This window comes from Pseudophryne corroboree, chromosome 7, assembly GCF_028390025.1.
Source record: "Pseudophryne corroboree isolate aPseCor3 chromosome 7, aPseCor3.hap2, whole genome shotgun sequence".
NCBI lineage: Eukaryota > Metazoa > Chordata > Amphibia > Anura > Myobatrachidae > Pseudophryne > Pseudophryne corroboree.
Genome location: NC_086450.1, coordinates 509,200,986 through 509,215,300, shown reverse-complemented (window position 1 = coordinate 509,215,300; position 14,315 = coordinate 509,200,986). Strand labels below are relative to the sequence as shown.

General features: G+C 47.2%; 1 protein-coding gene across 1 annotated transcript in view; it reads right to left on the bottom strand.

Annotated features, from left to right (window-relative positions):
* Nucleotides 1–1,468: 1,468 nt before the first annotated feature.
* LOC134943952 (nmrA-like family domain-containing protein 1) overlaps nt 1,469–14,315 on the bottom strand; it is a 27,854-nt gene continuing 15,007 nt past the window's right edge. Inside the window, exons 2-5 of the mRNA XM_063932508.1 lie at nt 10,640–10,878; nt 5,226–5,475; nt 4,623–4,813; nt 1,469–1,823 (exon numbers count right to left, since the gene is read on the bottom strand). Coding sequence (XP_063788578.1) covers nt 1,641–1,823; nt 4,623–4,813; nt 5,226–5,475; nt 10,640–10,878 — 863 coding nt within the window. The 3' untranslated portion in view covers nt 1,469–1,640. The remainder of the gene's footprint in view (nt 1,824–4,622; nt 4,814–5,225; nt 5,476–10,639; nt 10,879–14,315) is intronic.

Here is a 14,315-nt window from a genome sequence, read left to right as displayed (position 1 = left end):
AATATATAACAATGTACAGTATACAATTCATACTGTAAGCAGTTAATACATACAGTTACAGGCCAGCGATACAATTACCATATCTTTCTCATATAAATTCTTCCCTCCATATCACTCTTTTTCTCTCTGTAAATAAATACAGAAACTGGTCTGGCAACATCTCCACCATCGTCTGGGACAGCAACTCCTGTGTGTGTCTGATCAGCAATGTGTTATCTAGTTTGGGGGTAGTGCACACATCTCGTCTAAGGGAGGGAACTTTCTCATTCATGAGGAGTCACTGGTCTGTTCGTATGCTAAATAGGTTCAGCCTTGAAGACATCAAAAGGGGCTGGCCTTAGTTTCCTGTCCACCACCTGTTTGGAATGTCTATTGTTCTAATAAAAGTGACTTTAGCTTTCATACATTTAATCATAACTATTTGTTGCAATGTCCTACAACATAATAACAAGTATCAAATTAAGCTACACATTAATCTGCTTGCTTTAATACCAAATACGACAGGTCTATCTTGCTTCGTTCCAATAATACACATACATGACATTACTCCATTATATCATTTTAAATCATTATGATGTCTGGCGCTTGATATTATTATAATTATGTGCTGTATGAAATAAGTGTTGAATCCATCTCTGTGGCATATCCGTGTAAATGCGTGTGTTACCATATATTGCTGTGCTCGCTGCACGTATTTGCAAGCATAGCGACTTATATGTGTGGAGTCTGTATGTTCTTTATATGTAATATTTTTGACTTCGACACTAGTGTAAGATCTTGCAAGACCTTTTTACCCCCTATGGGCAGAAGGCGGTGACTTCTCACTGAACTTCTCACTGACTTATAGCATACATAGAATACCTGCATTAATCTTCTACTTTATTTATCGGCAGGGGGCAGCATTGCCTCAAATATAGTTATTAAGAAAGCGTTACAACACCCGGCATTGGTATTTGCTTATTCAGCATTTTACATCATTGACCACAGTGCATGAGAACATGTGTTATAAGCAATATTTAAACAGATCTCTGATAGAATATTATTAATTCCAGCGGCTAATTGAATTCCCCCCCATAATCTTGGATTACACAGTTTTTAAGTCAAAATATGGAACAATGTGCACATTCCATTATCCTTGGCCCAAACTAGTACAATTGGTTCACCCAATCAGAATGTGTCAGCGGCACTTTTTTCTAGCACCATCTAATATAGGCATGTAATTCAGTACAAGATGGCTGAACTGTTGTTTACATATACTGGTACAGGCACAAACTGGTTGGTACGGGCACGCTGCTGCCATTGCTTTATAGATGGCATAGGGGCGGGATAACGAAATTAAAGAGATGAAAAATAGGTGAGGAACCAAGGGGAAACCAAACAGATAAACAGCTGTGCGAGGGATTATTATTTAAAGTTGTATTCCTCAGACTGTATATAAATAAAGGTTAATAATGCTTGAGACGTGTCATGCTGTCATTGTTTTTTATTAATAAAAAATGTTATAAAAAACATTAAAAAAAGAAAGAAAAAAGAAAGAGATGTCCGTGTCACATTGCTGGTCCAGGGAACATCGCCTCACACTGAGCGCAACGTTTTTTAGTCTTATGCTTGGAATCTGCAGCCAGTGCCGAAGGAATCATTCACAGGTCCTGAAAAGCCTCCTTGTTCTCCTCAATCCACTGCTGGAACTTCCTGGCCCTGGGGTTGAGTTTGAGGGTGAGGTCCACATCCCGGTCGGGTCTCATCATGATGTAGAAGCGGAACATGTTGGCCAGCTCTCCTGCTCCCGGGAAGCCCAGCTTCTCGTAGGCCTCAGGGGATATCTGTAAGCAGAGAGACGTGGGTTAGATATATACCACATTTAGCCGACTCCCTCGCTCTTATGTTATCTTTCCAGTATCATTAATCAGTCTGCAGAGTATTTCATCCATGAAAGCCCGTAGGGCCTGGTTCAGAGATGGACGCTGATGGTGCCAAAGCTGTGAATGTGTACACTGCAGCTGAGGAAAAATATGCTAAGGACGCCAACTGGCAGGGTTTCCGAATTCCACTTGTGTAAAAGGTGCACAATCGGACGCACGCCGCTCAAACATCGACCTTTTGAGTAACCTAACTGTCGGACAGCATGGGCCCTGGCAGTAAAACGTTGGAGCCATTGTTACTGCGTATGATATTGCAAGCCGTGACATGCCTCTGACATAGTCGCGGCAAGTTTGCGCTGAAGTTGCTGCTCCCACAAATGCTCCCTGACCGTCAATCACTTCACAAATAAATCCTCACTGCGACCGTAAACCATCGCGGCACTGATACGCATGCACAGTGGCAAAAAAATAACTCCACCGCGTACAAAATCAGCATTGCACCCATCAATGAATCAGGCCCATAGTGTGGACACTGTGAGAAAACACGAACAAGAAAAAAGAACCACTGCGACAGGCTGCAATATGGGTCTAAACAACAGGCCTGATTACTGGCATTAACACTAGGAGGCTTCTGTGGTAATAGCAACATTTAATACAACCTATAAAAATAAGCAGCCTCTGTTCCTCTGACCCAGGTGGCCATATTCCAAAGGACATTCTGAGCAACCATAGGGTCATGTGGTGTGGCTGATGTCCTCGCAATGGTGCGCAGCACGGCTGGTGAAAGCTGCAGCCGGTGGGCCTCTCCATAGACAGCCCATCTGTTTCAGCATTAGCATGTTTTCACATGCTCCATTAGCATGTTTTCACTGCCTCCAAAGATGGTCTGTGTCCGTCTCTGTATATGGCCCATACAACAGCAGACATCCTCCACAAAATATATAGAGGTTCCAATCAATCCCGATGCACACTCTATAGTACCAAGAACGGTTAATCAGAATAATTATAATGACTCTGCAGTGTAAGATAGAGCAAAATTGAGGTGCTTGGCATACTTTCTGGCCAAATGATACCAGCCCACCAAACAGCGTCCAGGTGACCTCATCTCTGGTGGGTCCCTAAAACTACAGTTTTAAAAAGTATTGGTCTCTAGCATTCACAAACTGCATATTGAAAGGCACAGTGATGGTAAGTCATATTGAAAGGCACGGTGATGGTAAGTCGTACAAATGTATGCAATTTGTCAGTTTTGGGGATGAGTTTGATGCACGGGCCCACTGAGTTGGCGTGGCCAGGCTGCTTTGGGGTGGCACATTGTAACACTTAATTTAGCACATTTCTAGCACTTTATAAATATTTTTTTTTACTAATACAACACTTTTTAGCATTTTAATTAATACCCCTCACCTATGTAACACTCTTTAACACATAGTTTATGCTTTTTTGTTATTAACACTAGCAATTGGCCTCACACTAGTCTACTGCCCTTGGGTGGCTGGCCTTGCTGCTTTGTTGAGGTCCTGTGCCCCAGACTTAAACTTAGTGTCATGGACCCACCAATGATGAGGTCACCTGGTCGCTGGTTGATGGCCTGGGCTTTTTGGGCCAAAACGTATGCCAAGCATCCTCCATTTTGCTCTATGTTAGATTGCAGAGTTTGTTATAATTATTCTGATTAGCAGTGCTTGGTACTATAGAGTGTGCTTTGGCACTACATTTTCTCTTTGTGCAACTACAAGTCTCAGCATGATGGCGCCTCTCATTACGTTTGTAATTAGGGTGTGCACTGTGCAGTCCAAGCTCCCTCTGTCCCATAAGTTACAATCACTTACCTTTGATTACTTCAAGTTGTATCTGCTGTTAAGAGGTGGTTGCAGTGTGTACATCGGAACACAAGATCACACCATCGAAAGGACCGCCAGATGATCAGTGCTTCGTTCAGGTGTGCACCCAGCTTAAAAGTCCTCCAAAGACACAGACTCTCCCTTTGGCGGACAATGATGAAGGTCATTGGTACTGTGTGCTAGGGTAGGTATAGTTGAAAGAGGGCAAATGTCAACGCATTTCATCCCTTGGAGACAGACTTAAGGGATGAAACGCGTTGGTGGTGGCACTGTTTCAGCTATCCTTGCCTTAGCACACAGCACCAGCGTCCCACAGCATGCATCGCCAAGGGAACCTGTGTCTTGTACCAGGGGGACTCTTATTCAGGGCGCACTAATATCCTCTCAGCTGGATCAGACTGTTCAGCTGCGGATACAGTTCGTTGGAATCACAGGGAAGTGAACGATTGGAACTTGACAACTTGTGGCTGGTGACACCTGTGACTTCATTTAATCTATTCAATTTACATTGGTGATTTTGCAAGAATTGAATTGATACACATTACACATTGCATTTAAGCTGGTGCTTTGCAGGAATCTGATACTAATACACTGTTTCCTATTGGTAAACTGTTGCCATTTTAGCATTGATGTGAATTACGTACAGTATGTTCATAGGTTGTATTCAATTTTGTTATGAACTCAGAAGCCTCCTTGTCTGGCAATTAGCAGGCCTATTGTTTATACCTTCATTGCACCCTAGTGCAGGGATTCTAACCATTTCGGGGCTTTGCAAACTGCCTGTCAATCACTTGCAGCAGGTGCAAGGCTCCCAGTTACTAGGCGCCAGGTTCTGGTACAGATCACACCTCCACTACCTCCTCTTGTGTCTTGGGTCCATTAGACACTGGGAGAGCCCTGTCCCACCAATACTCACTTTGGCATCCTTGATGGTTTTCCCCAAGGCTTTGGACATTAAAGCTGCATACTGCTCTACCGTCAGCTTCTCCGTGCTGAGCCCAATGTCCTTGCCAGCGTATTGCGATGGAGACTTCAGGATACTGACAACGATAGGACCCAAGTCTTTCACAGACAACCCATCCAGCGGAACGTCACCCATGGGCATGGCTGGAATGACATTTTGAAGATGACAATATAAAATGTGAAAAATGTTAATGTGCTCAACAAAACTCGAAAACTGTGACAGCTACAGAAACGCAACCGCTACGGAACGCCACTCATCACTTATAAAACTAGGTGGACATATGAACTCATACAGAGGTGGACACCATAATCTTTCTGCATTAGTTTTACAGGTGTATCATAAATCTGATGATGGGGGAATCAAGTTTTGTCTAATATTTTCCTGCTGATTACATCCCCAAATCATCCAACCATGTCCCCGGCCCGCCTTCATCATTCTCCACTCTATAAGACACGCATCCTCCCACCAGTCTCCACACCTTCAGGTGTTTATACAGACAGCTGCCATGTCCCCCGCCTTCACCATAACCCTAAAAGACATCACCCTGTGCCATACCCAGAGAGTAGCTGTCACTGTCCTTGTTCTTCTGGGGCCTGTAGAAAGTCAGGAAGTTCTCATAGTAACTGGGAAGTCGCACACTGGCCATAGAGACTCCAATCTGTCTAAAATATTCCTCTATCTCCCCTTTGCCGTCGAAATGGAGCACTTCCAGCTTTCCCCCCGTCAGCTTCTTCACGTTGTCCAGGCCACTGAAGACCACGAAGGTCAGGCCAAGTCGTTTGATTACATCTGCGATCAATTTTCCCTGTAGAGGAGAAAGATCTTCATCATTGTTTCAGCCAATTTGCTCCAAAACAGTGCAATCACCAATGGTTCCAGGAGAGAGACAAAAACTTTCTGACCTCATCTGATTAAGCCAGTATTTATTTAAAGCAGTGGTTCTCAACTCCAGCCCTCAAGTACCACCAACGAGCAATGTTTTGTGGATGTCTGTAATCATGCACAGGTGAGTTACTCTATGTTGCTGGGTCAGTAATTATACCACCTGTTCCCACAGACAGAAATCCTTAAAACGTGACCTGCTGGGAAAGCTTGAGGGTTGAGGTTGTGAATCACTGATGAAAAATATATTTCTAGCAAGATGAAGGAAACATTTCATAATTTACAAGTGCAAATTACTACTAACAAATGTATGAATAAAAATATTCTAACTGTCCTTAAATCCTACCATGCAAGTAGCACGTGTGCTTGCAGAGCTCAGCATTCAGTAGAAGTGCCATTGCTTCCCTTCTCTTCCCCACAATTCCTTCATTCTGCACAAGCCCTCCTGTCAATCCTATTGATTTATCATAAAATACTCCAAATAATAGAGAACGCGGTCTTAGGTTATGGACGATGCTCACGGCCAGCACAGAGGGATAACTAAAGCTATGCCTAACATGTAATATCTATGTGCGAGGTACAATTTAGCAATATACATTTATTTTTGCAGTTATATTCCCTACAATACATGCAACATCGTTTGCACTCTACAAAACACACAAACAGTCACTCGTGTTATGGGGTCTCCTGCATTTTTTTTCTCCCCAATTAGAGTGTGTTAGGTAAAGTCAGTTCTATATACATATATACAGTATATACAGCGACGGTACCCTTATCACACACATCAAACAGCCGCACCTCACAGTAGATCCCTGTTAGTAGGAACAAAAAAAAATGTGGAATAAATGGAAACCAGAGGGCACTAAATCAAAAGATATGATTGTCCATAATAAAAGTCCATAGACAATTCTATTTATCTCTCCTGATAATTGTTCACCGATGTTCTTTACAGGACTTGATTGAATTCCCAACACAGGTATATGTTGAAGTTCCAAATCGCCACTTGGTTGTCCCCAATTGGATATTTTTGTTCTCCTAGAAAATACCCTCACACCAAGAACGTAGACACCCAGAAAATGGCACAAAGCCCACAATTAATGAAACGTCTGATGTTTATTGTAACATCCACTGAAATGATACAATAAAACAATTTCTGCATCATAGATGAGGTGTTCTACAGGAACCCATTATTACACCGGGACAGATGTATAACATGTGCCACCAACCGCCTCAGGATGTGAGCTCACTGGTGGGATTTTCCTGAATGTAAACAGAGTATCCTATTCGCCTTTTAACCCTACGCGTTTCGTCCCTTGGCAGGACTTCCTCAGGGGTATATTCATTAAAAAGAGGCTTAAACGGGGTAGTATATGATTATATGGTTGAAGAAGGTATAAATAAAAGGTACCCTAATGCCGGACAGAATAGCATTATACGCTGATGACCTTTCGTTATTCGTTGATTATTACGTTTGCTCAATGCCTAAAATCCTTGATTTGATAACTAACTATGGTCACTTCTCTGTGCTCAGGATTAACTGGGACAAGTCCACCATCACTCCGCTTAAGGGCCCAATCCCGGTAGCCCCATTGATACATACCCCGCTCAAGTGGGTGGATTCTTTCAAATACCTGGGTATATGGGTATCGAACGACCCTTGTACCTACGTATCCCTTAATATTAAGCCACAGATTGTATATCTTTGCTCAAAGGTCAAGGTTTGGGGGACTTTGCCTCTGACTGTTACTGGTAGGGTCAATTTGGTGAAGATGGTGTATTTGCCTAAGCTTCTTTTTGTCCTCCAGCAGTCCTCTATATATATATATATGAAAATATTTAGACAGATTGACAGTTTGCTATCCTCCTTAATCTGGGCCAGTAGGAGAGCGCGGTTGAGGCTTGACATCTTGTCCAGGCCAAGAATGCGGGGTGGCCTAGCTCTCCCTCTCTTTAGATTTTATTATTACGCTGCACAGCTGGCACACATATGGGAATGGGTGACTGATTCCGATACCCTCACTATACACTCACAACTGCATCTACAGGAATATCCTGATAGCTCTCCATTACAGATGCTTCCCTGTGGGAATCCTAAATTGTCTAAGATCCCTATAATAAGGCAGGCCATTCTTATATGGAAACAGGTACACGTTATATTGTTAGGCAAAGGTATAGATCCAGACACTCCATTGGACAGCCTGGGGCGGTATGGGGGAGGTGGGGTGTGACATTCCTGGGACACTTGTATAACGACGCTATATTGAAATCCTTCCTGCAACTCCAACAGGAATACAATATACCCTGTTCTCATTTCTACCGCTACCTGCAGCTGAGACATGCGATTAACGCACAGTTTCCCGATACCTCTCCCATGATTACTGACTCCCCAGTCAAATCTCTCCTACAGACCCTAAGGAATGGACATCTGGTATCCAATATTTATACAAGTGTACTCCGGTCTCACTACTCTGACCAGTTATCCCTTCTTAGAAATAAGTGGGAATCTGACCTGGGCTCCATCTCTGATCAGCTATGGGAGGGTGCTCTATGCTCTCCTCGATTGTCTACTACCACCACTAGATACCAACAAATCCAACTGTTTATTATACACAGAGTATATATGACACCAGTGCGATTGTGCTGCATAGGAGATACTCATTCCACCAGATGTACTAAGTGTGGTAGTCTGGATGCAGATTTCTGGCACATTATCTGGCTCTGCCCCAAGATTGCTGTATTCTGGTCGGATGTTATTAACGCCCTGGTGTCACCTGGCATTCCCGTTGACATGTGCAGGGCCGGCCCTAGGCATAGGCAAACTAGACAAATGCCTAGGGCATTTTGTATGCTTAGGGGCACCAGCAGCTTCTGCTGATTAAAATGATGTGCGGCATGCCTATATTGTGTGTGTAACTGAGGCTGTATCTGCATACGAAATGCTATGTTGCAGTGTATTCCTGAAAATCACTGTAATGTAGCATTTCGTATGCAGATACAGCTGCAGTTGCACACAGAATATAGAAATGCTGCATATAATTTTAATCAGCAAAAGCTGCTTGTGCATCCTAGCCAATAGTAATGCAAATAAGATTCATTTTCATAAACAAAAGGCGCCCCAATGTTAGCAGAGCTGCCAGCTGACTCATGCCTGGCATGTCCTGCAGAAATAGCGGGGTTGCTAGGGGGCACCAGCCAAAATCTTGCCTAGGGCATCATATTGGTCAGGGCCATCTCTGGACATGTGTGTTATCAGCTATAGAGGAGGATGCCTTGGACCCCCCCTGCCAGACGCTATGTAATTAATCTCTGTGGCCTGGCCAAGGTGTGTATCGCCAGACTCTGGTTGGCTAAAGATGCTCCCACATTACAGTCCTGGGTGTCGCTTGTTAATGATACAGCTTCTCATTAGAAATACGTATGCTTGGCCAGGAAGGCAAGGAAAAAATATCAAGACCTGTGGGGTAGATGGCTTGAATCCCCGTACTCGCTGGACCGAAGTGGCTGAGCAATCGCCACTGTGTGATCCGTGTCTACGTGTGTGGAGGTTTAGACTTATACCGTAGGGTTGGACTGGGACTGGGACTTTAGATCTGCACTGGGATATCGTTGTAATGTTTTCCAGCTCCTGCGACCAGCCGCCCCTCTGCTGGTACTTTTTGTTGTGTGATTTGTTGTTTGCCTATGTTTAGTTACCCTAAGCGATTCTGTATACAATGTCTGAGTGATATGTGATGGATGATATGCAACACTATTTCCGATTTGAAAGACTTATATCTCGAAACTCAAGCCTGTACTTCTTTGGTGATATAACGATTACTTTTAGTGCCGGGAATCTGCGTATTCCCTAGTTCAGGAAATGTGTTTGTTGTTGTTTTGGTTTTTCTTTTTGTGTTTTGCATTTTTGTTACTCTAAAAACAGAAAATCAATAAAAAATTACTGAATTGAAAAAAAAAGGTATCCTAATGCCACATACCTAACGATTTAGTAAGGGCAAATGCCTATATTTTCCACCAACCAGAAAAACTGCGGTTTGGGCAGAGTAAATATCGCCAGATTAAATTAGATAATTTCACTGGCCACAAAGGTCTTTATATGGAATGTATGATCCCAATTAAAGAAATGATATTTCATCCCATAAAATAGTCACTGGTCAAACTGGAGGCACATAAAAGTGTATGTACTCTTGATGATCCTGTCTCTCCAATGTCTGCAGTGAAAGTGATTATATATATATATATATATATATATATATATATATATATTATATATATATATATAAGCAATGATGCAGCAAACTTATTTAACTTATGGTCATATTGTGGCAATGAAGAGGGAGCAGATTGTCATTGTCTTGTCTATTGATGCGGAAGGCAGCTTACTCTCACTAACAGTTACTATGTGACCTTGTTATAAGACGCACTTTATGGGGACCAGGCTTGATGGAAGGAAAATAAGCCGTGCTCCTATTTGGGTGGAATTTTTATTAAATTGCATATTTGCTTTTCATTGCGTTTACTCTTTATTGCTTTACTCTATTTTATATTGGATTAAGAAATTTGAAGACTGTCGCAATATAATTTTCCCACCAGTGTGAAATCAAGGATTAAAGGGGAGCTCAGCTTCGTCATAACATAAAGCAGCACTACCACCTACCTATACATTGCACTAACTCGGGGATGCTGGTAACATAACTCAACTAGGTCTACTCTGTGCAGCTATTTTTCCCAGAATCCACCAGTCCTGTTGTGCAGAACCCGGAAATCTAACTTGTCTGCTCTATTAAATGACAGCACAATATGGGAGCAGGCAGAAGGACCAATCAGTAGTCACTCCACTTTGATTGATAGGTCTTTTGCCAATCGTGGTTTACTGGCTGTCAGTCTGGGATAAGTGTCTGTTAAGATGCCAGCAGCGTACAGCATCTCCCAATCCAGAGGGGTCCCCAACATAAGACCCTCATGGTTCCGCATGAGGAGGGAGCTGCACTGTTATGTAAAGTTCACGTACATGTGACATTGCCCCTTTACAGAATAATAAATAGGGTTACAGTGGTGGCTAGCATTTCTCTATATACATGGGGCCTTACCTGTGTCACCTCCTTCTCAATGCTGAAGTGTTCCCAGAAGTTGGTGACCACGAAAGCTCCATAGGCTCCGGTTAGTGCGGCCACCAGACTTTCCTCATTGTCCAAATCTGCACACACGACCTCCGCTCCGGCCTCCCTAAGCTTCACAGCTGCTGGTTTGCTGGTGTCCCGAGTCACCGCCCTGACCGCAAAGTAGCCATCTTGTAGTAGCGCATCGGCCACTGACCCGCCCTGAGCTCCTGTCAGGGAGGATTGTAAACAAATAGTTTAGTACAAACAGTAGATTGCATGAAAGAGGGAACAAAGTAATGTACACAAACATTCTTCATTATGCACATATACATAATAAACATGAAATATATATATACACTAGGTGCTTCATCGCGCCCTACGGGCGCTCTTCACACCGTCGGAAGGGGCTACGCCCCCTTAACCCCTACACGCCTTTCTGGGATTCAATATATGGAGTATTACCTGCATTCCTAGTTTTGTTAGTGTTTGAATATTGCTCAATGAAAGGGCGTCCGATGATGAAGGGGGCGTAGTCCCTTGCAACAGTAAGGGGTTTGGGGAGTGGGGACCGCGGATGGGGGAGGGGGTATGAAGGCGCTGTGGGTGGGGTAGGAGCAGGGGTGTCGCAGGTGGGGGATGGCAGCTGCAGGGCTGTTTCGGATGGAGGAGGGGTTCCGAAGGCGCTGCAGATGGGGAAGGGGTGGGTGCGGGTGTGCAGTGGATGGGGGAGGAGTCCAGGGGGCGCGGTGGGTGGGGGAGTGGCGGGTGCGGTGCTGTTGCGAATGGTGTAGGCGATGCGGATTGGGAAGGGCCTGCTGCGTGGGTGGGGTAGGGGATCCAAAGGTGCAGCGGGCGGGGGAGAGCCAGATGCGGGGTGTGGCGGATGGGGGAGGGGGTCCGGAGGTGATGTAGGTGGTGGAGGGGCGGGTGGCATAGGGGGTCTGGAGGCGCCGCGGGTGGGTACCGGGGGAGGGGGCGTTGTGTGCGGGGGAGGGGCAGATGCTGGGCTGGATGGGGGAGGGGTTCCAGAGGTACTGCGGGTGGGAAAGGGTGTGGCGGGTGGGAAAGGGTGTGGCGGGTGGGTAGGAGGTGTGGAGGCGTTGCGGGTGGGAGAGGGGGTTGCAGTGAATGGGGTTAGGGGTCCGGAGGAGGGAAGGTCCGTGTGTGTTGAGGTGTGGGGTCCGTAGGTGCTGTGGGTGGGGGTGCCATGGGTGGTGGAGGGACATGAGTGTGGATTTGCGGTGGATGGGGGAGGGGGTCTGGAGGTGCTGCAGGTGGTGGAGGGGTGTGTGCGCGGGTGGGTGCGGGGGTGCAGCGGATGGTGGAGGTGGTCCGGGAGTGTGGGAGAGGTGAGGTGCAGTGGGTGGGGGAGAGGCGGTTGAGGGGCTGTTGCGGATGAGGGAGGGGTTCCGGAGGTGCTGCAGGGTGGAAGGGTGCAGGTGTTGCGGGTGAGGTAGGGGGCCTGGAGGCGCTGCGGGTGGGGGTGCGGTGGATGGGGAGGGGCTGCAGGTGGTGGAGGAGCGGGTGGTGTAGGAGGTCCGGAGGTGCAGTGGGTGGTGGAGGGGTGGGTGCTGAGGGTGGGGTAGTGGGTCCGAAGGTGTTGCGGTTGCTGGAGAGGTGGGGGTGTAGGGGATGGTTCAGTGGGTGCAGCGGATGGGGGAGGGGTGAATGCGGGGGTTCAGCGGATGGGGGAGGGGTTCCGGAGGCGCTGCTGGTGGAGAAGGGTGCAGGTGTTGCGGGTGAGGTAGGGGGCCTGGAGGCGCTGCGGGTGGGGGAGGGAGGGAGGGGGGTGAGAGTGCGGTGGATCGGGAGGGGCTGTAGGTGGTGGAGGAGCAGGTGGTGTAGGGGGTCCGCAGGTGGAGTGGTTGGTGGTGTGGTGAGTGCTGCGGGTGGGGTAGTGGGACCGAAAGTGTTGCTGGAGGGGTGGGGGTGCAGGGGATGGGTCCGGGGGTGCAGCGGATGGGGGAGTGGGGGAGGGGCTGCTGCAGATGGGGGAGGGGTTTGGAAGACACTGCGGGTGGGGTAGGGGGTCCGAAGGCGCAGTGGGTGGGGGTGCCACGGGTGGTGGAGGGGCAGGTGCGGGGGTTTGCGGGGGATGGGGAGGGGTCCAGGGGCGCTGCAGGTGGTGGAGGGGCAGATATCAGTGCACATAGTCTCTGTGGTAGTTAGTGAGGGTTGGTGATGGTGTGAGAGGGGTGAAGGCCAGTACACAGACAGGCAGTTAGAGAGCAGGATGAGGGTGACAGGGCATAGTGACGGGGAGTACTTAGCAGATATAGGGGTGGGCTACAGGTGTGATGTCACAGTGTGTGTACCTTTGCTCTCATGTGTGAGGTATGTGAGGTATATGTGAGGTATATGTGAGGTATGTGTGAGGTATGTGTGAGGTAAGGATGTGCGGGTCGTGGTGGCCACTAACCTCCAGGCTGGTGCTGTGAGATGGTGACTGCAGAGGGAGGGAGCTCAGACCCAGCAGCAATGGGTCGTGGTCAGCATTCCTTCCTGGCCCCGTTCCGCCGCACACTGTCCGCCCCGTCTGACGGGCGTCATTCCTCCATCCTGCCTGGCAGCGTCAGCTGCTGTGATTGCGGAGCATAGGTAAGCGTCCGGAGCCCTGTGGGCGGGCAGGCATGGTGTTTCCCTGGAGATGTGCGGCGCGCGTCCTTAGGCTGCAGACGGAGGGAGCTCCGGCCCAGCAGCAATGTTGATTAGTGCGTGTCCCGTCCTGGCGCTGTCCCGCTGCACATGCTCCGCACCGCTTGCGGCTGAGCATGGCAGCCCTTGTGTGTATGCTGCAGATGCTGATCTAGCGGTGCCTGAGCTAGCGCCCTCTCCCTGGGGTGTGGGTGTCAGGCGGCAGGTATGGTGTGTAGGTGGGAGAGGAGCTGCGGGCGGCGACTCGCTGCCTGCAAGTACCCTCCATATCAGCGTTGTTCCCCTCCCTGCAGATAGTGTCAGTGGCCGTGGTGTACTTTTGCTACTGGTGGCCAGGGCCGGTGCTAGGGTGTTCGGCGCCCCCCTGCAAACTATGAATTTTGCGCCCTCCCATATTCCTTTGTTGTGCATCGGGAAAAGTGGTGTGGTCTCACAACTAAGGGGCATGGCCACACAATAGTACCCCCATTTAAAATTACGCCACAATGTAGCACAATCTTATTCATCTTATACGTAATGCCCCACCCGTAGTAGTAGCGTCCTTATACGTAATGCCCCACCCGTAGTAGTAGCGTCCATATACGTAATGCCCCCCCAATAGTAGTAGTGTCCTTATACATAATGCCCCCCAGTAGTAGTAGCAGTTATATGTAATGCTCCCCAACAGTAATAGTAGCGTCCTTATACATAATGCCCCCCCAGTAGTAGTAGCATCCTTATACATAATGCCCCCCCCCAGTAGTAGTAGCATCCTTATACATAATGCCCCCCCAGTAGTAGTAGCGTCCTTATACATAATGCCCCCCCAGTAGTAGTAGCAGTTATATGTAATGCCCCACAACAGTAATAGTAGCATCCTTATACGTAATGCCCCACCCGTAGTAGTAGCGTCCTTATACGTAATGCCCCCCAGTAGTAGTAGCAGTTATATGTAATGCCCCCCAACAGTAATAGTAGCGTCCTAATACGTAATGCCACCCCTGTAGTAGTAGCATCCTTATACATAATG